Raw genomic sequence first — 22767 nt, 5'->3', positions numbered from 1 at the left:
CCCGGGGGGACTGAGTCCTAAGCACCCAGCACCACGGCTGCTGGAGCCCTGAGTCCTGGGGGGAACTGAGCACTGCACTATGAGCACTCGCGGGGAACGAGGGGGACTCAGCGCTCAGCACCTCTGGCGGATGAGAAATCCGCAGGGGGGGGGGACTGGGCGCCGAGTCATCGGCATCCGGGGGCAGAGAGGGCTCAGCACAGCACCCAGGGGAGCAGAGAACTCAGCACAGCACCCAGGAGTACTCAGCACAGCACCCAGGAGTACGCAGCACAGCACCACAGGGGACTAAGCACAGCACCTGGGGGACTAAGCACAGCACCCAGCACCTTAGAGGACTCGGTACAGGACCCAGCACTCGGGAGAACTTAGCACAGCACAGGACTCAACCTAGCACCTGGGTGGGCTCAGCCAAGGATCCAGAAAGACTCAGCACAGCACTCATCACTCGGGAGGACTGAACACAGCATCCGGTACCCAGGATAACTCAGCCCAGCTCCCAGCATTCGGGAGGACTCGGCACAGCACCCGGGGTGAGGGAGAAACTCAGCCCAGCACCCAGCACATCATAGGACTAAGCCCAGCACCCAGGGAACTGAGCACAGCACCTTGACACTAAGCGCAGCGCCTGGGTACTCAGCACAGCACTCAGTCCCCAGCATCCAGGAGTACTCAGTCCCCAGCACCCGGATCACCCAGACCCCAGCACCCCCACCCCGTATCTGACCCCCGATCACTGACTCAGCCAAGATCCCCATCGCACGCGTGTTTCCTTCCCCCCAAAAAAGCCTGGGCCGGGCGTGGAGGCCCAGCTCAGTCCCCGGGGTGCTCGGCGCTTAGTACCTGGGGCGCTCGGTGCTCAGTCCACTTCCACTGAGTGCTCGGTGCTCGGTCCCTGCGGTGCTCAGTGCTGAATCCGCTGGGTGCTTGGTGCTTAGTATCTGGGGTACTAGGAAGACAAGGAAGGTCACGAAACGATCAGTTGTAGGGAGGACTCAGCTCCCAGCACCCAGGGGAACTCAGCTCCCAGCACCCAGGGGGAATCAACTCACCAAAGGCCCCGCGCGGTGTCCTCGCTCACACCGGATCCGCCCGGTCCCTGCGGGGTGGGGGGAGGGGACACACGCGTGTGCGAGCGTGAGGTCACGCGTGCTTGCGCCTCTGTCTGTTCCCGCGCACGCGTGTCGGGTCCGGGAATTCCCGGGGGGACTGAGTCCTGGGGAGGACTGAGCACTGCACTATGAGCACTCGCGGGGAACGAGGGGGACTCAGCGCTCAGCACCTCTGGCAGATGAGAAATCCAGTGAGGGACTGAGCGCGGAGCCATCGGCACCCGGGGGCGGGGAGGACTCAGCACAGCACCAAGGGGAGCAGAGAACTCAGCACAGCACCCAGGAGTACTCAGCACAGCACCAGGGGGACTAAACACAGCACCCAGCACCTTAGAGGACTCAGTACAGAACCCAGCACTCGGGAGAACTTAGCACAGCACAGGACTCAACCAAGCACCAGGGTGGGCTCAGCCAAGGATCCAGAAAGACTCAGCACAGCACTCATCACTCGGGAGGACTGAACACAGCATCCAGTACCCAGGATAACTCAGCCCAGCTCCCAGCATTCGGGAGGACTCAGCACAGCACCCGGGGGCAGGGAGAAACTCAGCCCAGCACCCAGAGGACTCAGCATAGCATCTTAACATAAGCACAGCGCCTGGGTACTCAGCACACCACTCGGGATAACATAGCACAGCACCCAGCACCAGGAAGAATTCAGCACAGCACCCACATCACCCAGCCCCCTCACCCCAAATCTGACTCCCCGACCGCTGACTCAGCCGAGATCCCCATCGCCCCCGCATGTTTCCTTCCCCCCCAAAAAAACCTGGGCCGGGCAGGGAGGCTTAGCTCAGTCCCCCGGGTGCTCGGCACTTAGTACCAGGGGTGCTCGGTGCTCAGTACCTGTGGTGCTCAGTGCTGATCTGCTGGGTGCTTGGTGCTTAGTACCTGGGGTGCTGGGTCCCCACAGTGCTCAGTGCTGAATCCGCTCAGTGCTTGGTGCTGAATCCACTGGGTGCTTGGTGCTGGGTCCCCACAGTGCTCGCTGCTTAGTACCTGAAGTGTTGGGTGCTCGGTCTGCTTGGTGCTTGGTGCTGAGACTGCTAGGTGCTTAGTGCTTGATCCCTGTGGTACTGGGTGCTCGATCCTCGCACTGCTCGGTGCTCAGTCCCCGCTGTGCTGGGTCCTCGGTCCCCACGGTGCTAGGTACTTACTACCTTGGGTGCTTGGTCCCCGTGGTGCTCAGTGCTGAATCTGCTGGGTACTTGGTGCCCGGTGCTTAGTACCTGGGGTGCTAGGAAGACAAGGAGGAAGAAGGTCACGAAACGATCAGGTGCAGGGGGGACTCAGCTCCCAGCACCCAGGGGGGACTCAGCCCCCAGCACCCAGGGGGACTCAGCTCCCAGCACCCAGGGGACTGAGCACCAAGCACGCAGGGGGACTCAGCTCCCAGCACCCAGGGTGCTGGCCTAAGTCATCAAATGCGGACTCCACCCTCACTAAACACTGATCCCCGAGGAGTGAGAACCTAGAACCCGGGAGGACTCAGCACAGCACCCAGCCCCAGGAGGACTCAGCACAGCACCCAGCCCCCAGCCCCCCACCCCGTATCTGACCCCGATCTCTGACTCAGCCGAGGTCCCCATCGCCCCCGCGCGCACTTCCTCCCCTGACTTCCCCAAAAAAACCAGGGCCGGGCGGGGAGGCCGAGCTCAGTCCCCGGGGTGATTGGCGCTCAGTACCTGGGGCGCTCGGTGCTGAATCCGCTGGGTGCTTGGTGCTCGGTGCCGGGTCCCCACGGTGCTCGGTGCTTAGTACCTGGAGTGCTGGGTGCTTGGTCTGCTTGGTGCTGGGTGCTCGGTCCCCGCTGGGTGCTGGGTGCTCGGTCCCCGCTGGGTGCTGGGAGCTCGGTCCCCGCGGTGCTGGGTGCTCGGTCCCCGCTGGGTGCTAGGAGCTCGGTCCCCGCGGTGCTGGATGCTCGGTCCCCGCTGGGTGCTGGGAGCTCGGTCCCCGCTGGGTGCTGGGTGCTCGGTCCCCGCGGTGCTCGGTGCTTAGTACCTGGAGTGCTGAGTGCTTGGTCTACTTGGTACTGAGTCCGCTGGGTGCTGGGAGCTCGGTCCCCGCTGGGTGCTGGGTGCTCGGTCCCCGCTGGGTGCTCGGTGCTCGGTCCCCGCTGGGTGCTCGGTCCCCGCTGGGTGCTGGGTGCTCGGTCCCCGCTGGGTGCTCGGTGCTCGGTCCCCGCTGGGTGCTGGGTGCTCGGTCCCCGCGGTGCTGGTGCTCGGTCCCCGCGGTGCTGGTGCTCGGTCCCCGCTGGGTGCTCGGTGCTCGGTCCCCGCTGGGTGCTCGGTGCTCGGTCCCCGCCCGCCATGCCCTGCGCGGGCGCGTCCTCCATCGCCGTCATCCTCCTGCTGCAGCTCCGCATCCGGGAGACCGCGGGTGAGTGCGGGGGTCACGAGGGGTTACCGGGGTCGCGGTGACGTCAGAGGGGGCGGGTTCTTCCCGCGTCCGGGGTCCAGGCGGGCGGAAGTGGCCGCGGACCGGAAGTCCCTCCCCTCCCCCGGGCCGCGCTCGGCGTCTCCCGCGCGCCCCGGCCCCGCCGCTGACGTCACCGCGACCCCCGTGACCCCGGCCCAGGTGACGTCACCGTCGTCTGCCGCGACCTGCGGGACGTGGAGGTCGCGTGGGACCCGGCGGAGCACGCGGGGGCGAACCTCAGCCTGACGTGGCGGTGCGTGTGACGTCGTCGTCGGGGCCCCGCCCATCCCCTCGTCAAACTTCCTGTCCGGGCCGCTCGGCCCCATGGGAAATGTAGTTCGGGAAAGCGGGGAAGGGAACCTGGGTGTAGGGGCCGAGAACGGGGTCTCGGGGACTACGAACATGGCGGCGGAGGCACTTCCGGTGAAGCCCACAGCACTTCCCATCACCGCCGCTGCGCTCCATGGGAAATGTAGTTTCTGTGACCTCGTCTCGGAATCTCGGCTCTGCGGGCTGAGAAACGCGGTCTCGGGGACTACAACCATGGCGGAAGTGTCACACTTCGCTTCCTGTCACCGCCGCTGGGCATGATGGGAAATGTAGTTTTGGGGGAACCCTTGAGAAACCCGGGGAACTGCAGACCTGGCGGAACGTGCACTCCTGGTGACGTCTCCATCACGTTCGCCTCCCATGATCCCCCGCTCTTCCCCCTCACCCGCACCCCGCAGCTACGACTCCCGGGAGCCCCCGCGGCCCTGTCCCCGCTATTACCTGTCAGGCTCTGGCGTCACTTCCGGCTGCGTCCTCCCCGCCCTGCCCCTGCGCTCCCTGGAGATTGACGTGCGCCGGGGGGCGGGGCCTCCCGTGTTTCACTGGAAGGGGATGGCGTCGGCCTTCCGTGAGTGACAGGAGGGGGCGGGGCCTGGATATGGGAGGGGGCAGCGCCTGGGGATAGGAGGGCAGGGCCAGGGTATGGGATGGGAGGGGCCTGGAGGTGGGTGGGCGGGGCATGGGTTTGTGTGGGCGGGGCCAAGAGTCAGAAGGGCGGGGCCTGGGGTTGAGTGGGCGGGGCCAGTGTTCCACTGGAATAAGTGGGGCCCATGACCAATGACTGACAGCTATCTTCCCCTCTTGTCCCTCCCCCCAGTGAAGCCCCGCCCCCCAAGCAACCTCACGCTCCATTGGCTGAAGGACGATGACGCCGTCCGCGTCACATGCCCCGCCCTCCCCCTCCGTGGACTCGACTACGTCATCCAGCACCGCGGGCCTGGGGACGAGGACTGGGTGGTGAGCGGGGTGATGTCATAGGGTGTTCCCAGCCTGCAGCGGGGCAGGTTGGGGTGATGTCATGTCGTCATGATCCCACATGCAACAGGGCGTGTGGGTGACGTCATCAGTTCCCAGAGATGTCATTGTCCCAGCATGCAGTGGGAAGAGGTGGCGTCACCCGGGTCCCAGCATGCAGCGAGGCGGGGTGGGTGACGTCATCTTGGTCCCGACAACTTCCTGCCCCCCCACGCAGGCCTCCGCGGCCCCAGCGCCCTCCTGTAACGTCACGGTGGGCGGGGTCGACCCCGCCCGCTGCCTCGACTTCCGGGCCCGGGCGGCCCCGCGGGAATCGGTCTACGGGGGACACGTGTGGCCCAGCGACTGGAGCCCCGTGACGCGGTGGTGGGCAGGTGTGTGACGCGTGCGGGGCGGGGCCTGGGGCGATGACGTCACGGGGCGGGGCCCGAGGGCGGGCTCTTACGTCATCGCCACCTCGCCTGACCCCTCGATCGCCCCGCCCCTTTCACCTTCTCCCCCCCCCCAGACTCCTGCCGCCAGGCCCCGCCTACACCCTGGTCCCCGAAGCTGCCGGTCGCCTGTAGCCTCATGACCCTGGTGACGTCACTGCTGCTGCTCCTGGCTCTGTGGAGGCTGCAGAGGTGCAGGGGGCGGGGCCCGGGGAGGGGGCGGGGCATTCAGTGCTAGGCGGGACTTATGGGAGGAGTGGGCAAGGCCTAGAGAATGAGGAGGCGGGGCCTGGAGGGGAGAGGGCGGGCTCACAGGGGACAGTGACGTCACCCGGCTTGGGCCTTTCCCCCGCTGGAGGGAGGGGGCGTTGACGTCACTTCTGGCCCCGCCCCCCTCAGGGCCAAGCGCGGTTTCCTCCCCTGGGTCCCCGACCCCAAGGGCGGCTTCCGGGGTCTCTTCGAGCGGCATGGCGGGAACTTCCAGGTACTCAACCCACTTCCTGTCTGTTCTTGCACCTGCTCCCAGCCCCGCCCTCTCAGTTCCAGCCCCGCCCACTTACCCTTAACCACGCCTCCTCGCTCCCGGCCCCGCCCCCTCACTCCCGGCCCCGCCCCCAGGCCTGGATCACCCAGGACGTGGCTCCGCCCCTGAAGCCAGAAGCCACTGACCCCGCCGCTGACCCTGCCGAGGTCGCCCTGGTCCTGGAGCATCATGGGAAGGGGGCGGAGTCAGAATCGGCCCCTGGATCTCCTGGCCTCCCCCTCCAAAGGGCAAGGGGCGGGGACCTGGTGACGGTGGGCGGGGCCACCTTCCGGTTGGACAGTGGCTCGTACATGACCTTGTGACCCCGACGTGACCCTGGTGTGAACCCCGGCGCCCGGCTAAAAGGAGGAGCCTTCCCGGAGGGCGGGGGGCACAGTGCATGCTGGGAAATAAAACTTCACACGCGAATTTTATGTGTTATGACGTCACCGTGAGGTTCGTAGGCGCAGGGTGACGCCTCGCCTTCCGAACTACATTTCCCAGAATTCCCTGCGGCTCCCTCTTCCTCACTTCCTACTGTCAAGCACTTTTTCCCTGATTGCCGGTATAAACAAGTGCTGGGCAGGAATAGAGCGCTGGGATAAAATGTGGGTTTCCCGGGGTAAACTACATCTCCCATGCCCTGGGGTCCCCGGGCATCTCACTTCCGGCTGTGAACTATGTAAACCAGTGCTGGCCTGGACTGCAGACCAGAACCCAATGTGCGCCTCCGAGGGTGAACTACATCTCCCAGCAGACCCTGCGGTCCCCTGGCCTCACACTTCCGGCTCTCATTTTGATTCCCGTTGTAAACCAGTGGGGCCGGGACTGCAGACCGGAGACCCAATGTGCTCCTCCGAGGGTGAACTACAACTCCCAGGGTGCCCTGGGATCCCCGGCATCTCACTTCCGGCTGTCATTCTGATTCCCGTTATAAACCAGTGGGGCCGGGACTGCAGACCTGAGACCCAATGTGGGCCTCCGAGGGGGAACTACACCTCCCAGCAGACTCTGCGGCCCCGGGCATCTCACTTCCGGCTGTCATTCTGATTCTCGCTATAAACCAGTGGGGCCGGGACTGCAGACCTGAGACCCAATGTGCGCCTCCGAGGCTGAACTACATCTCCCAGCATGCCCTGCGACTCACCCCTAAACCCTGTCCAGTGTCCTTAGCTGTCTGTCACGCAGACCGTCGGTACAAACGGAAGTGTTCGCCTCCGCGCCGGTTTCGCGTGCCGTGACCGTCACCGGGCTCCCGGGAGAACTACATCTCCCAAAAGGCTCGCCGTTGTTTCACTAAACTTCCGGTAGATTCCGGAAACGGCCCTGGCTGCCCCGTTCCTGAGCCGCCCATCGTGCTCGGTATGCGGCGATCTCCGGGGAAACTACGTCTCCCAGAAGCCTCGGTTGCTTTGCACCGAGCTTCCGGTACAGACCGGAAACGGCCCTGGCTGCCCCGTTTCTGAGCCGCCCACCGTGCTCGGTACGCGGCGATCTCGGGGGAAACTACGTCTCCCAGAAGCCTCGGTTGCTTTGCACCGAGTTTCCGGTACAGACCGGAAACGGCCCTGGCTGCCCCGTTCCTGAGGGCCCCACCGTGCTCGGTACGCGGCGGTCTCGGGGGAAACTACGTCTCCCAGAAGCCTCGGTTGCTTTGCACCGAACTTCCGGTACAGACCGGAAACGGGGCCGGCTGCCCCGTTCCTGAGGGCCCCACCGTGCTCGGTATGCGGCGATCTCGGGGGAAACTACGTCTCCCAGAAGCCTCGGTTGCTTTGCACCGAGCTTCCGGTACAGACCGGAAACGGCGCTGGCTGTCCCGTTTCTGAGGCCTCCACCGTGCTCGGTGTGCGGCGATCTCGGGGGAAACTACGTCTCCCAGAAGCCTCGGTTGCTTTGCACCGAGCTTCCGGTAAAAACCGGAAACGGCCCTGGCTGCCCCGTTCCTGAGGCCCCCACCGTGCTCGGTATGCGGCGATCTCGGGGGAAACTACGTCTCCCAGAAGCCTCGGCCGCGTTCCACCGAGCTTCCGGTACAGACCGGAAACGGCGCTGGCTGCCCCGTTCCTGAGGCCCCCACCGTGCTCGGTACGCGGCGGTCTCGGGGGAAACTACGTCTCCCAGAAGCCTCGGTTGCTTTGCACCGAACTTCCGGTACAGACCGGAAACGGGGCCGGCTGCCCCGTTCCTGAGGTTCCCACCGTGCTCGGTACGCGGCGATCTCAGTGGACACTACAACTCCCAGAAGCCTCCGCGGTTCTCCCCGGAAGTCCCACCCCGCCCCTGTCGCCAAGGCTTCCGCCTCCGTCATTGGCCGCTTCCCGTCCGTGCCGGGCCAATCAGCGCGCGCGGGGGGAGGGGGCAGCGCTGAGGGGGCGGGGCCCGGGCTGCCTCGACCCCGGCGTCCTCTGCGCGCGCCCGGGAGGAACCGGGGGGAACCGGTGGGAACCGGTCCGCGCCGGCGCCGCGTGGTCGTGGTGGTTGTTGTTTGTTCGCCGCGGAAATTTACTCAGCGCGGTTTTATTTTATTTTATTTATTTTTAATTTTTAAATCCGGTTTTTTCCGGATTTTTTTTTTTTGCGGTTCGGTTTTTCTCGGGTTCGGGTCCCGGACGGATGCGCGCGCAGCCGCAGGTACGGGGCGGGGGGCGGCGGGCGGCGGGGGCCGGGGTTGGAAACGTAAATTGGATTTTGTTTTAGTTTTTGGTTTTAATTCGGTGAGAATTGGGGTTTTTTTATTTATTTTTTTAATTTTCCTCCTTCAAGGTTGAATTTTTTTTATTTTTTTTTTTTCCCTCCCCCGCCGCCGCCGCCATCTTGGCCCCGAGGCCGCGCGGGAGGGGGAGGGGAGGGGAGGGGGCGCCGCGCGCGGGGCCCGGGTCCCATCCGGGCTTTTTTATTCCGTTTTAATTCGGTTTAAATCAGACATCTGGATTTTAATTCTGGTTTTTTTTTTTTTATTTTTTTCCTTGCCATCCATCCGGGCTTTTTTTTTTTTAAAAAAAAAAATTTTAATTTTAATTTCATTTAATTTCGATTTTTATTCCAGTTTCTATTTTTCCCTCCCTCCGGCCCCGATTTTATTTATTTTTATTTTTTTTTCCTCCCCCTCCCCTCCCCCCCGGTTTCCATTTTTCCCTCCCCCTAAAAAAAAATCTTTAATTTCGTTCCCTTCATTTTTAAATTTTCTGCTCCTTCTTTTTTTTTCCTATAATTTACATTTATTTTGTTTTATTTTCCCCGCAGAGCCGCGTGCGCCGGGGTGGGCGGGAGGGGGAGGGGCCGGCGCCGCTGCGCTCATTCATTCGTTCACCTCCTTCATTCGTTCACCCCCGCGCGGCTTCTCTCTTTTTTATTTTTATTTTTATTTTATTTTCTGATCCCGGATTTGGCGCAGTGCGCGGCGCCGGGCGGGGGGGCGGGGTCTCCACGGAGCTGTCAATCACCCCGCGGTCCCGCCCCCGTCATGGACCCGGGCCCGGAGCGCGGTGCCTTTGAGTCCCGGTCGGGTGTTTTGATTTTTCTTTATTTTGTTTTTTTTTTTTCCCCGTTTTTTTTTCCATCATATGATTAATTAATTTTCATGGTTGATTTTTTTTAAAATTATTTTCACGTTTTAAGTTTTTATTAAATGATATTTACTTTATAAATGTTCAAGTGTTTAATTTTATTAAATGTAATTGTTGAATTTTAATGTTTATTTAAGTGTTTAATTTTATCAAATGTAATTGAATTTTATGCTGTCTATTTTATGCTTTAATTTTTTGTTTTATATTGTATTCTTTTTTTAATTAACTTTTTTAATATAAACGTTTTATAAATATTCGCAATTAAATCATGGCTTAACTTTTTAATTTTTAAATTTTCACGTCTTGAATTTTTATTAAATATTCGCGATGACATCCCCCGAATTTTTGTTAATGGCTTTTACTAACCATTTTTTTTACGAATAATTGTTTACCTAAATTTATTAAATTTGATTATTTAATCTTATATTTAATATCTCTTTTACATTTTTATTTTCCATTGTATATTTTATTTATTCCTATATTTTAATTAAGTTTATTTAGTATAAATATTTTATGCGTATTTTATAAATATTCACACGATTAAATCCCTTACAAAGTTGTGTTTCGCCGCGTCGCCCGCTGTGACGTGTTTCGTGTGTCCCGTGTATCATGATGTCCGACACGCGTGATCACGAATCATCCCATGCTAAGTGTGATTTCCTAAATAGAAAAATCTGCACACAAAATATGGTTTCAATTTCACGTCGTGTTCCCCATCACACGTGTCACGTATGATCCGTGGAGGGCGCTTTGTGCTCCCAGGTAGACATTGCACCACACACGTGCACACTCACACGGGGCGTGAGGATTCGTGTTTCACGTTTTATTTGTGTTTTGTTTGTATTGTTTTTAAGGATCGGAATCCGGTTCCGTGTGGAGGATCCGCGACATTCTCTCCTCGTGTGCGCGAAATCCCGCCGGGGGAATTCATCCCGCGTTTGTGAGTGCGCGCCGTGGCATGTGCACGCGTGTTGTGGCGACACGCGTGTGAGGTTCACATGTTGCTAAATCTTTACACTGATACCAGACCCGTGAGAGCTCACATGTGTCTGCACGTCAGCGGCGCGGATGAAGTTCTGAGTGCGCGTCTTAAGTGTGCACGAAGTCGCTGCTTAAACGTTAGATTTTTATTTGTATCAAATTCCTGCATACGTGTCTATCACTAACGTGTAACATACATGTCATACACACGGCTCTGGGCCTTATGTGTGGTTAAGGATACGTGTTCCGGGCTCACGTCTGATTGTGATATAAATGTAGCGTGTGCCCCTGCTGACAATGATCCGTGTCACACGCACATCACACGCATTGCTCTGGGCCTGCGTCTTTACACGGATTCACGATGTCCGTGTGTGTTACATGCGTGACCCTGGGCCTGTGTGTGCAGCGATTTAGTTACGATGTGCACATGTTGTAACTTGATTCACGTGTATAAAATATTCAGGCCTAGCATTATGCGTGTAACACGTGTTTTATGTATGAACGTGTACACGTGAAAAGCGTGTTTTTATTTTAGAACGTGCAGTGTACAAAGGAAACAGAGCCGGGCGTGTACATATAACACATGTGGACACACGTATAATGTGTGCACAGCTCTGCGCTCGCGTCTCTGCCACGCTGCATAATTGTCATAAACGTGTGTTTTATATGTAAATAGCAGGCCCGCCGTCACACATGTCGTGTGTGAAAAGCGTGTTTTTGCCTGTGAACACGGTGTGTGCCTACAGAGATAAAAAGGCTGAGTTGTATGCATACATCACATACACATGTACGTGTGGCTCATGCGTGACTCTCGCTCCGTATCTGTAACACGGATGGCGTGTGGTTGGAATCACGTAAACGTTCTACGCCCAGTGTGACACCGTGTGTGTCGCCGTACGCTTGTCTCTTCGCACGTGTGCATGAAGAGCAACGTTGTATGGACACGTGTGTAACCGTGGGCCCTTTGTCTTCGCACACATGTAGTCGTGTACTGTCACGCTTTACAGACGCATTTTCTGCACAGTTGTGGGCCTGGGTCACACGTGCGCGTATAACTTTTGCGTGTGTGCAGGGAGAACGGCGTTTTCCATGCATGCCTACCATCGCATGTATGCACGTAAAACACATTTACATGCGCGCACAGCTCTGTGCCCGTGTCTGTTTATTCATGGTGTACATGCAACATGTGCGACGTGTGCTTAACATGCAATGTCGCTTGCCTGACACCATACGCACGGCTGCAGCCCGTGTCCATGTAGCATCCACGTGTACACGCCATTCCACATGTGTCTCCAGCCCGTGGCCTCTGGTTTTCCGTGTGTGTATGGGTAACAGTTTACACGCATATTCCATGCATAACCCGGGGCTTGCAGGCGTGTAGCTGTGCAGCCGTGTTATAAGCATGTGATATGTTTCCTACGTGCAGAGAGATATGGGCCTGGAAGTGTGCGTGTAACGTGAAAAAAGTTTGTTTGAACGTAGGGCGTGTACACATAAGCTTACATGCGTGTTTCTGGGCCCGCATATGTATGAGTGTAGAGCGTGTTCATAGAAAAAGACGTGCACACGTAATCTTACACGCGTGACTCTAGGCCCGCCTCTGTGTCACTGTACACGGAACTGTGACGTGCATATAAATTATCCACATCACATGTGCTCACTAACGCACGCTAAAGACGTCACGGATCCTCAACACGAGAACAGGTTCCAATCCTAAGAAAGAAAATAGGAAACATGGATCGCTCTCGGCCTCTATCTTCACACGTTTGTGCGTCACACTTTACATGCATGTTGTATGCGTCGCTCTGAGGCCGTATGTGAATCACCACGGTTGAGACGTGTGCACTCGTGTGAGCAGCCCTGGGCTGGGTCTTTTACAGCTGGGTGTGAACGTCACGTCGCCTTAATACGTGATCGGGATATAAGCGTGTGTGTTACGTGTGTGGAGAGGTGCACGCCGGGCGTCAGGCACAGAGCTAAACAGGACAAGCGTGAACATGCTCCTCCTTGGCCAGTGGTCCCTTCAGCTCCACTTCACACGTGTTTACATGCCATTTACACACATGTGCACACGCTTCCGTGACCCACACTCCAGTACAAATGTGTGGCATTCACACTTGTGTGTACACACTTAGTTCCATGACGCGTCATCTGTGTGTTGCGTGTGCACATATGTGTATCCACAGCTCGCTGTGACCCCTCACCTTGCACGTGTGTGTACACGATACCACGCTGTGACGTGGGCTCTGTCCCATATGTGTACGTATACACGTGTACGGACGTGTGTGTGGCCCATCGAGCAGACACGTGTGTGGGTGCTGATTCACCCGTGGTTCCCTTCCATGTGTGTATACGACACGTGTATTTGTACACACAAACAATGTGCATGTAACACGTGGATACACGTAAGCAATACAAGTGTGGCACACACATACCTACCCGCACATAAATCACGTATGCACGTTTGCAGCCGTGGCGGGGTTACACTGAGAACATGTGTCACACACATGCGCACAGATAGATTGCATGTGCACACGTGCAGCCTCTGGTCTTTCGGGCTGGGATTCGAACTTGCGTCCTCCCTTCCCGGTGACACCGCAACCACCCGTGTGTCCGTTGTTAGCGTTCACATGACGTGTGACTGCACGCGATCGCATGTTGCCCCTCACGCTAACACGAATGTCTTCTCTTCCCCCCCCCAGGCCTCGCACCCGAGTGCCCCGTACAGGGTGGGATGGCGCCTGACACGGTGACGGACACGTCGGAGCACACGCGTGACCCGGACACGACCCCGAGGGCCTCGGCGGTGACGTCGTCGTAGCATCGCCCGTGGCGTGTGCTGATGCATGTGCTGACATGTGGTGTCGGTGAAAGGTGACCGCCGGGCGTTCGTCCACACACACACGGGCCATGCGTGTGCTGTCATCGGGCAACATCACCGTCATCGCATGACATCACCGCATATTCTGTCGGTCGTTCTTCTGTACACGTGATGTAGGTTCCCGTGTTCTGCACGTGTCCTTGTCTTTTTTTTTTCACGTGTTTCATGGATTCACACATTTACTCACGTGTTTTACAGCTCAGCCCAGCTCATCGTTTATTTCTACATACAGACCGGTGGCGTGTGCAGATCACGCTTTAGCGTGTTCGTTACGCATTTGGACATTGATCACGCGTGTGCGTGGCTGTTTTTTTTCCCTCGCGGTTTAGACATGCAGAACGATTTACGTTTTCGTATGTTTTACGTGTGTGTTTTCCACACGTGTCGTTAGCTCCTGGTTTGTCATCATCCTCTGTCACGGGTTCACTTGTACGTTCAGCCGTTTTCATTCGGTTCATGTATTAAAGTCGCTCGGTTTCCCACGTTTGTTTCCTGCATGTTTTCATCACACACAACCGGTCGCTCCACCTCGCTCACGTGTTCTCTCCGTGTGAAGCACTCATTTCCATTCCCCGTGTTTCCATCAGTTTTTTTCCCCGCATTTCACACGTTTACAGCAATGACACGGAATCTGATGTCATGCGTGTGCTGGTGGGGTGGGACACTGTGTGACATGGTTCCCCGTGTCGTGATGCCGCTCCTGTTCCCATGGCTCACATGACTTAATTTCCCGTGTCCTGTGTCATCCCGATCCCGTGTTCCCCGCAGGCTGCTGCGCTCCAGGTGATGTCACTGAACACGGATGTCAGGGTAAGCGTGTTTGCTTCTGGGCTGGCGAGGATGAGTCTGTTTTAGGCCATACGTGTACATGGTGTGTGAGCACGTGTGTGCACGAACACGGCTTTGCACATGTATGGCATGTGTGATTTCCATACAGGGGACAGGAGGCGTGATTTCATGTTTATGTGTGCGAGTCCATGTGTTTGGTGGCGTCTCTGTGCATGATCCCATGTGCATCCGTGTGCACGAATCCTCGTTTGGCCGGCCTGTGTGGAAGAATGTCTCACGTTCATACGCATGTGACTCCATGTTTGACTCACGTGTAGCAGTGACACTGCATCATACGTGTGTTCATGGATTACACGTGTGCGTTGGTGTGTATCACTCGCATGTGGACAGGACGCTGGTAGTCAGGTGACATGGTCATAGTTGTACGCGTGTGTGCACGTGAATGGATGCGGGAGTCTGGGAGTAACCGTGTGTACATGCGTGTGTGCACTGGAGATGACACAGAAAGACAAGGCCACTTGACGTGGGGCACAGGACACGTGTAATTCACAATCTTGTGCGCATTGACGAAAACGTAAAATACGTGCTATACACGTGCTGTGTCCAACATGCGTGCAGACACCTGTAGGTTCACATGTTTCGCTCCCCTTCACGTTAGGCTGGCGCGTGTGCACGTCGGTGTGTGCGTGTCTGTGTACACAGGTAGACGTCTCACGCGCAAGTGTGACTGCGTACGCGTATGTACACTTCGCATGTACATATGAGTCAACACGAGATCACGTTGTGATTTTACGCAGGGCAGTATTTAACGTGTCTGTGCACACGGGTGTTTCTGCCTGTCACAGCGCATTCACGTTTACATGCAACGCACGTACATTCGCATGTCACATATGACACAGACACACATGAGGCCACATGTGGGCGTTAATGTTCTCATTTAAGTGAGGCTGCACACGTGTGTGTTCACAGACGTGTATACACATTGGTTCCACTTAATGTTTCTGTGTACGTGTGTGATGTGTGCATGATGTGGCATGTGCAGTTCTACACATCACACGTGTAACATGCATCTGGGAATCGGCCGTTTGTAGGCATGCACAACGCGTGTAGCTGCCGATTGTCCTGCCTGTTCACGCATCACATACGAAATGGGAAGAACATATCAACACACGATGTCACGCGTGTGCCCGGCTCTCACCGCCCCTATTCTCTCCCATCAGGCCGAGCGGCTGTCGAGGACGCTGGGAGCCACTCGGCCATGACCGACAACTCCGCGGACCAATCCCGCGCGGCCCCGCCATGAGGAGGCCCCGCCCGCCTGGCGCCTTCACGCGTGTGCTCGCCGGCCTCTGACCCCCAATCCCACCCCGTCACGCGTCTTCACGCGTGTACCCTCCCCACCCGCCCCCATGGCCCCATGGCCGCTGGCGTGTAGTGTGTGGGCGCTGGCGTGTTGCGTGTTGCTGGTGTGTCCCACGTGGGCGTCGCCGCCGGCTCCCGTGGTGAGCACACGGTACGGGAAGCTGCGTGGGCTCCGCGTGCCCCTGCCGGGTGGGGTGTTGAACCCCGTGGATCAGTTCCTGGGCGTCCCGTATGCAGCGCCACCCACGGGCGAGCGCCGGTTCCAGCCGCCCGATCCGCCGTCTGCGTGGCCCGGTGTGCGCGACGCCACGCGGTTCGCGCCCGTGTGTCCGCAGCCCCTGGACGAGCGCGCACTGCCGCGGGACATGCTTCCCGTGTGGTTCACGGCGGACGCGCTGGCTGCGCACGTGCGGGAGCAGAGCGAGGACTGCCTGTTCCTCAACGTCTACACGCCGGCGGGTGAGCGGTTGCACACGCGTTACGCGCTTACTACATGCTTAGTACATGCTCATTGCACTGGATGTCATGGTTCCTACATGGGATGATGTGGTTAGTACACGTATGATGTCAGAACACGGATGATGTCATGGGGTGAGGACAGGAAGTGACTGACGGACGCCTCAGGCTTGGGATGACGTCACGAGGACGGGGTGCACACGGAGTGACATCATCAGTATGGAGGTCGAGGGTCACAAGTCACCGTGTCTCAGTATCACACAATTTCCGGTGTCGCTCGGATCACGTGTGTGCGGTCACGTGATCCCATTTTTCTTTTCTTGCACACGACCCCGAATCCCGTTTTTTTCTCCTCCGTCCCGGTTTTCCCGAAGCCCACACGCGATCATGCATGACCCCGGTTTCTCGAGTTTTCCATTTTGCCGTCTTTCTCTCTCGCTTTTCCTGACCTTTTTTGACATGCGTGTCGGTCGCCGACTCCCTGTTAATTTTTTTTCTCCCCCCCTCGGACCCAGGCGCCAACGTAGGGAAAATCGCCGGCGACATCACGGGGCGTGAGCGCGGTGACGACGAAGGTATCGGGTTTTTTAATCGACTTCATCGGTTTTATCGATTTCATCGGTTTTGTTTTTCCAATTTCTTTTTATCGTTTTTATCGTTCTTTGTGGTTTTTATTGATTTTATAGTCTTTATCGATCTTAATCGATTTTCTCGTCTTTCTTTTTTCTTCGATTTCTTTTTATCGATTTTTTTTGGCCTCTGCCGCGCTAGGCCCCCGATGCATGAACTCTTATTTTTTTTAACCGTGTCCACTGTGTCCTGGGCCGGTTGCACACGTGTGTCGTCCGCCCCACGTCCTATTCTTCTCGTCATGGCTGAACACGGACCCCGTGGCATGTTCTGTGACCCCACACGTGACCCACAGTTTTTGCTCGCGGTCACGGGGCTTGCTGCCTCCTCATCCCGTGTGCGCAGCGCCCACCACGCGTGTTCTCCTCTGCCACGGGTTTCCTTGCGGGACCCTGGTATTTGCATAAATCTGAATAGTCATCGCTTGATTTTTGCATACCTGAATATTCATGAGGGGATTCGCAGCAGGAAGTAGGGCTGGAAGTAGGGCAGGAAACAGGAAATGGCAGGGAAGCAGGGTCGCCCGCCCCCGCCCCACGTGACCCCCGTGACCCCGCAGACGCCCGCGACCCCGGCGACCCCGGGAGGAAGCCGGTCATGGTCTACATCCACGGCGGCTCCTACATGGAAGGCACCGGGAACCTGATCGACGGCAGCGTCCTCGCCAGCTACGGCGACGTCATCGTCGTCACCGTCAACTACCGGCTGGGCGTGCTGGGTGAGACCCCGACCCCCGACCCCTGACCCGCCTCACGTGTGTGCCTGGCATGCGCTTGGCGTGTGTTTGGCGTGTTCCTTGCGTGTGCATGACTCCCATCACTTATTGTGACCCCACTGTGACCCCTGGCGACCCCCCCCATGATGCCATGACCCTGCCCCGTGCCATATGTGTGAAGTACGCAGTGTGTGACTAGTGTGTGCTTCACGTGTGTTTAGCGTGTGCATGACTCCCATCACTTCCTGAGACCCCATGTGACCTCGATGGCCCTGCCCCATGTCACATGTGTGATGTGTGCAGCGTGTGCATGACTGCCATCCCTTCCTGTGACCCCCATGACCCTGGCCCATTTCACATGTATGACATGTGCAGCGTGTGACTAGTGTGTACTTGGTGTGTGCTTGGCTGCTTTTGGCATGTGCTTAGCGTGTTCTTAGCATGGGCATGACTCCCATTAGTTCCTTGACCCGCCATGATTTCCCCCATGCCACTTGTTGGATGGGTCCTTGTTGTGTGATCCTGGCATGTGCTGAGCATCTACTTGGTGTGTGCTTAGCATGTGTTTAGCATGTGAACAATTCCCAACACCCCCTTGTAACCGTTGTGACCCCTGGGGACTCCCATGACCTCCCTTGATGCCCCTGACCCTGCCCCATGTCCCATGCACGATGTGTGTACCATGAGCTTAGCATGTGCTCAGCGTGTTTGACCCCCCCGCGACCCCGCCCGCACCGCAGGCTTCCTGAGCACGGGCGACCAGGCCGCCAAGGGGAACTACGGGCTCCTGGACCAGATCCAGGCGCTACGCTGGGTGGAGGAGAACGCGGGCGCCTTCGGCGGGGACCCCGAGCGCGTGACCGTGTTCGGCTCGGGCGCCGGCGCCTCCTGCGTCAGCCTCCTCACGCTGTCGCACTACTCGGAGGGTGAGCCCCGCGTGCGACCCCTGACCCCTGACCTAAGCGTGACACCCCCTTGGCCCTATGACCCCTCTGTGACCCCACCCTGACCCCCGTGTGACCCTAACCTGACCCCGTGTGACCCCTCTGTGTGACCCCCGTGACCCCACGCTTATTCTATGACCCCACCCTGACCCGGTGTGACCCGACCCTGACCCCCCGTGACCCCGTGTGACCCCTCAGTGTGACCCCCGTGACCCCACGCTTATTCTATGACCCCACCCTGACCCAGTGTGACCCCACCCTGACCCCCTGTGACCCCCCGTGTGACCCGACCCTGACCCCCCGTGACCCCGTGTGACCCCTCTGTGTGACCCCCGTGACCCCACGCTTATTCTATGACCCCACCCTGACCCCCTGTGACCCCCCGTGTGACCCGACCCTGACCCCCCGTGACCCCGTGTGACCCCCGTGACCCCACGCTTATTCTATGACCCCACCCTGACCCGGTGTGACCCCACCCTGACCCCCCCGTGACCCCGTGTGACCCTTCGACCCCCCCCCCCAGGCCTGTTCCAGAAGGCCATCATCCAGAGCGGCACGGCGCTGTCCAGCTGGGCGGTGAACTACCAGCCCGCCAAGTACACGCGTGCGCTGGCGGAGCAGGTGGGGTGCGGGCCGGCGTCGGGGGACACGGCGTCGGGGGACACGGCGGCGCTGGTGTCGTGCCTGCGCGGCATGGGCTGGCGGGAGCTGTCGCGGCCGCGGGTGTCGCCGGCGGCCTACCACGTGGCGTTCGGTCCCGTGGTGGACGGGGACGTGATCCCGGACGACCCGCAGATCCTCATGGAGCAGGGCGAGTTCCTCAACTACGACGTCATGCTCGGCGTGAACCAGGGCGAGGGGCTGCGCTTCGTGGACGGCATCGTGGCCGGGGACGACGCGGACGACGCGGGGGACGCGTACGACGGCGACGCGGAGGACACGCGTGTGGAGGCGGAGAACACGCGTGTCGGCAGCAAGAACGCCCGCATCGGCGCGGACGGCGCGGACAACGCCTATGACGATGGGAACGCGCGCGTCGGTCGCGCGGGTAGCACGCGTGTCGACGCGGGTAACACGTACGACGAAGACGAGGTCGCGCGTGCCGGTAACAGGAACGCGCGCGCTGACGCGGACGTCGCGCGCGTCGACCCGGAGAGCACGCGTGTGGGCGGCGGCGTGTCGGCCGCCGACTTCGACCAGGCGGTGTCCGGGTTCGTGGACCGTCTCTACGGCGCCCCCGAGGGTGGGGACGCGCTGCGCGAGACGATCAAGTTCATGTACACGGACTGGGCGGACCGCGAGAGCGCGGCGTCGCGGCGGAAGGCGCTGGTGGCACTGTTCACGGACCACCAGTGGGTGGCGCCCGCCGTGGCCACCGCGGACCTGCACGCGCGGTACGGGTCGCCCACGTACTTCTACGCCTTCTGCCACCGCTGCCGGGGCGACGCGGACGGGAAGCCCGCGTGGGCCGACGCCGCGCACGGCGACGAGGTCCCCTACGTGTTCGGCGTCCCCATGGGCGGCCCCACCGAGGCCTTCGCGTGCAACTTCTCGCGCAGCGACGTCATGCTCAGCGCCGTCGTCATGACCTACTGGACCAACTTCGCCAAGACGGGGTACGTGTTCGCGGCGGGCGCGGGGGTCGCGGGGTCGCGGGGTCGCGGGGTCGCGGGGTTGGGGTGACCACAGGGTCAGGGTTAGGGTGATGTCATGTTGGGGCGGGGTTGGGTGAGGTCACGATGGGGTCATCACGGGGTCACGGTGGGGTCTTTGGGCTGTGGTTGCTCTAGTGGGCAGGACGACATCACGCGTGACCTTACGTGCGGCATCAATGCTGTCACCAGTTTAAGTGCGTGACGTCATCGTTCCGTGTGCAGTAATATTACGTGTCACACGCATGACGCCATCGGTACAGGCGCGACGTCAGGCGTGAAAATTGTGACATCAGCTCGTGTACGATGCCACGTCACATGCATGAATTCATCTGTTACGTGCATGGCATCACACGCCAAGCACACGACCTGGCATGTCGCGTTCATGAGGTTCACGCGTTTCGTGAAAGATGCCAGCAGCCGGACGCGCGACATCGCACAACAGCCGGTGTCACACGTGTCTTGTCACGTGCCACATACACGACCTAACTCTGTCTCCCGTGACAGGTGTGGCATCACCTGTTATCCATGTTGCACCACGACTGAAACTCATGACCCCGCATGTCAAATTCATCAGGTCACGAGTTACACACAGCACCGCACAACACATGTCACACGCGTGGCGTCGCGTGTCACACACATGGCCCGACCCCGTCGCGTGTTACCCGTGTGACATCCATCGCCGCGTGCGTGCACAAGATCACATGTTTCGTACATGATGTTGCATGTTAACGCTTCTGGCCCTACTTTACGTCGCATGTTAAATGTTTGACATCGCATGTTACACGGATGACCTCACACGTTCCACCGTATCCTCTCCCCCCCCACCCCCGCAGGGACCCCAACCGGCCGGTGCCGCAGGACACCAAGTTCATCCACACGCGCCCGAACCGCTTCGAGGAGGTGGCGTGGTCCAAGTACGACCCGCGGGAGCAGCTGTACCTGCACATCGGGCTGCGGCCACGCGTGCGCGACCACTACCGCGCCACGAAGGTCGCGTTCTGGCTGGAGCTGGTGCCGCACCTGCACGGGCTGCGCGACCTGCTGCAGTACGTGAGCTCCACCACGCGGGCGCCCGACGACACGTTCCGCGCCGCCAAGGACACGCCGCGCGCCGCCAAGGACTCTCGCGGAGGCGACGACTCCTCCGCGGACGCGCGCTCGCGCACGCACGCCAAGCCCTGGCCCGCCACGCGGAGGCCCCCCGCGGTCACGCGCCCACGCAGCGGCCCCCGCCCCGCGGCCGCCGCGGAGGACGCCACGGTGCTGATCGAGACGAAGCGCGACTACGCCACGGAGCTGAGCGTGACCATCGCGGTGGGCGCCTCGCTGCTGTTCCTCAACATCCTGGCCTTCGCCGCGCTCTACTACAAGAAGGACAAGCGGCGGCACGAGACGCACCGGCGGCAGCACCACGGGGCGGCCGTCCACGCGCACACGCACACGCAACGTGGCGGCGGCGGCGGCGGCGGCGCGCACGGGCGCGCGGACGATTTCCTACAGGCGAAGCCGCCGCTCCCGCCGCCGCCTCTGCCCCCCCAGCGCCACGACGGCGGCGGCGGTGTCGGCGGCGGCGACGCCGGATTGGACGCCGCAACCGCGGGAGGGATCCGCGTGTCTGGCCCGCCCGACTACGCGCTCACGCTGCGGCGCTCGCCCGACGACATCCCGCTCATGGCGCCCAGCACCATCACCATGGCGCCCAACGCGGCGGCCGCGGGGGGCTCGTCCGGGGCGCTTCACGCGTTCGGCGCCTTTGCGGGTGGCGGCGGGGGCGTTGGCGGGCAGAACGGGTCGAACCTGCCTCACGGACACTCGACCACGCGTGTATAGCGGGCGTCACGCAGAGGAGGAGACTCTCTGGGTTTTTCCTTTTCTTTCGGTTTCGTTTCAATTTGGCGATTTCTTCACACGCGTGTGTCTGCGGGGATGATTTCCGCGTCACGCGTGTGGCCCCGGCACGCCTGGGCTGGAGACTTTTATCTTGACACGGACATGCAGACTATGCAGAAAATCGATTAAAAAATATAAATAGATGAAATAGACATAGGAAATGAGGAACACGGATGCGGCCGCCGCAGCAGCGCGGGTTCCCGTGTGACTCGGGGCTGGGACTCTATTTAAGGAAACTTTGTACACGCGGGGCGGTGGGGGGGGGAGAAGTATAATAACCGTCATACGTGTGTCATACGTGTGGGACCCGGGAAGATTCGCACAGAGTTTGGGGAGGGAGGGAGGGGGAAGACGACAATAAACGGTTTTCTCGATGTCGAGTTTGTACGGTGCTGACGACGCGGGATGTGGGGTTCCGTGTAGTATGTAGCGTGTTCTATGTCCCAGACGTGGGTGTTTGTGCGTCGTGTGCTGTTTCCCCGGTGACGTCATTCACAGGCCAAGCCACCCGAAGGCAGGCGATGACATCATCATTGCACGCTTACATACACGCACAACTGCTGTGTGACGAACACGCGATCCGTGTGTGTACATGGAGGTTGTATGACGATGAACACGCGGTCTTCCACTGCATGTTTACAAGAACATGTGATGATGGTGTGATGATGAACACGTGATCTGCGTCAATGAACACACAATCTGTGCAGGCACACGCGGTCTTCCGTGCGCCGCTCTGCGCCGTCCTGCGTCTGTGCCGTGAGCAGAGACTCGAGGTCAGCACGCGTGTGGCTTGTGAGCTGTGACACGGGAACACGGGCGGGGGCCGGGGCCTGGGCCCGCGAGTGACGTCATCGTGGTGGGTGTGGCTTACGGCTGAGCGACGTCACGGTGGTGGGCGGAGTCGGGGTCTATGACATCACCGTAGTTTTAAATCTCATTTATCCCCGGTTGGGGGGGACTCAGCTCCCAGCACCCATGATGACTCAGCGCAGCACCCAGCACCCGTGCTCACGAGTCCGGAGATTTCTCGATGCCGGCCCACTGGAAACGTGCTTCCACGTGCGACCGTTAATAAATAAATACATACATGAATAACTGAAATGTAA

General features: G+C 59.4%; 2 protein-coding genes and 2 long non-coding RNA genes across 4 annotated transcripts; 3 read left to right on the top strand and 1 right to left on the bottom strand.

Moving 5' to 3' along the window:
- Positions 1 to 879: 879 nt before the first annotated feature.
- LOC121677047 lies at positions 880 to 2955 on the bottom strand. The gene is made up of 3 exons (XR_006020715.1): positions 2874 to 2955; positions 1053 to 2349; positions 880 to 895 (listed from the first exon to the last, which is right to left on the bottom strand). It is a non-coding gene; the product is annotated as an uncharacterized LOC121677047 (long non-coding RNA).
- Positions 2956 to 3344: 389 nt separating this feature from the next.
- Positions 3345 to 6218, top strand: LOC119805750 (cytokine receptor-like factor 2). The gene is made up of 8 exons (XM_038317588.2): positions 3345 to 3491; positions 3690 to 3783; positions 4259 to 4428; positions 4678 to 4817; positions 5053 to 5209; positions 5344 to 5458; positions 5666 to 5750; positions 5885 to 6218. The coding sequence occupies exons 1-8, from the start codon at positions 3422 to 3424 to the stop codon at positions 6110 to 6112; spliced, it is 1059 nt and encodes a 352-aa protein (XP_038173516.1). The 5' UTR covers positions 3345 to 3421; the 3' UTR covers positions 6113 to 6218.
- A 1968-nt stretch (positions 6219 to 8186) lies between these two features.
- LOC119805751 lies at positions 8187 to 13702 on the top strand. Its single transcript, XR_005283997.1, has 3 exons — positions 8187 to 8423; positions 10213 to 10298; positions 13042 to 13702. It is a non-coding gene; the product is annotated as an uncharacterized LOC119805751 (long non-coding RNA).
- Positions 13703 to 14958: 1256 nt separating this feature from the next.
- On the top strand, positions 14959 to 21193 carry Nlgn4x (neuroligin 4 X-linked; the record flags this gene model as incomplete). The annotated part of the gene is made up of 7 exons (XM_038317585.2): positions 14959 to 15830; positions 16343 to 16402; positions 17017 to 17175; positions 17913 to 18098; positions 18640 to 19012; positions 19289 to 19732; positions 20605 to 21193. Coding segments are annotated over exons 1-7 (2223 nt in total), but the record flags the coding sequence as incomplete, so codon positions are not given.
- Positions 21194 to 22767: the final 1574 nt, after the last annotated feature.

Source organism: Arvicola amphibius, unplaced genomic scaffold, assembly GCF_903992535.2.
Source record: "Arvicola amphibius unplaced genomic scaffold, mArvAmp1.2, whole genome shotgun sequence".
Taxonomy (NCBI): domain Eukaryota; kingdom Metazoa; phylum Chordata; class Mammalia; order Rodentia; family Cricetidae; genus Arvicola; species Arvicola amphibius.
The sequence above is the reverse complement of the archived record's forward strand: the minus strand, read 5'-3'. Positions and strand labels throughout refer to the sequence as shown.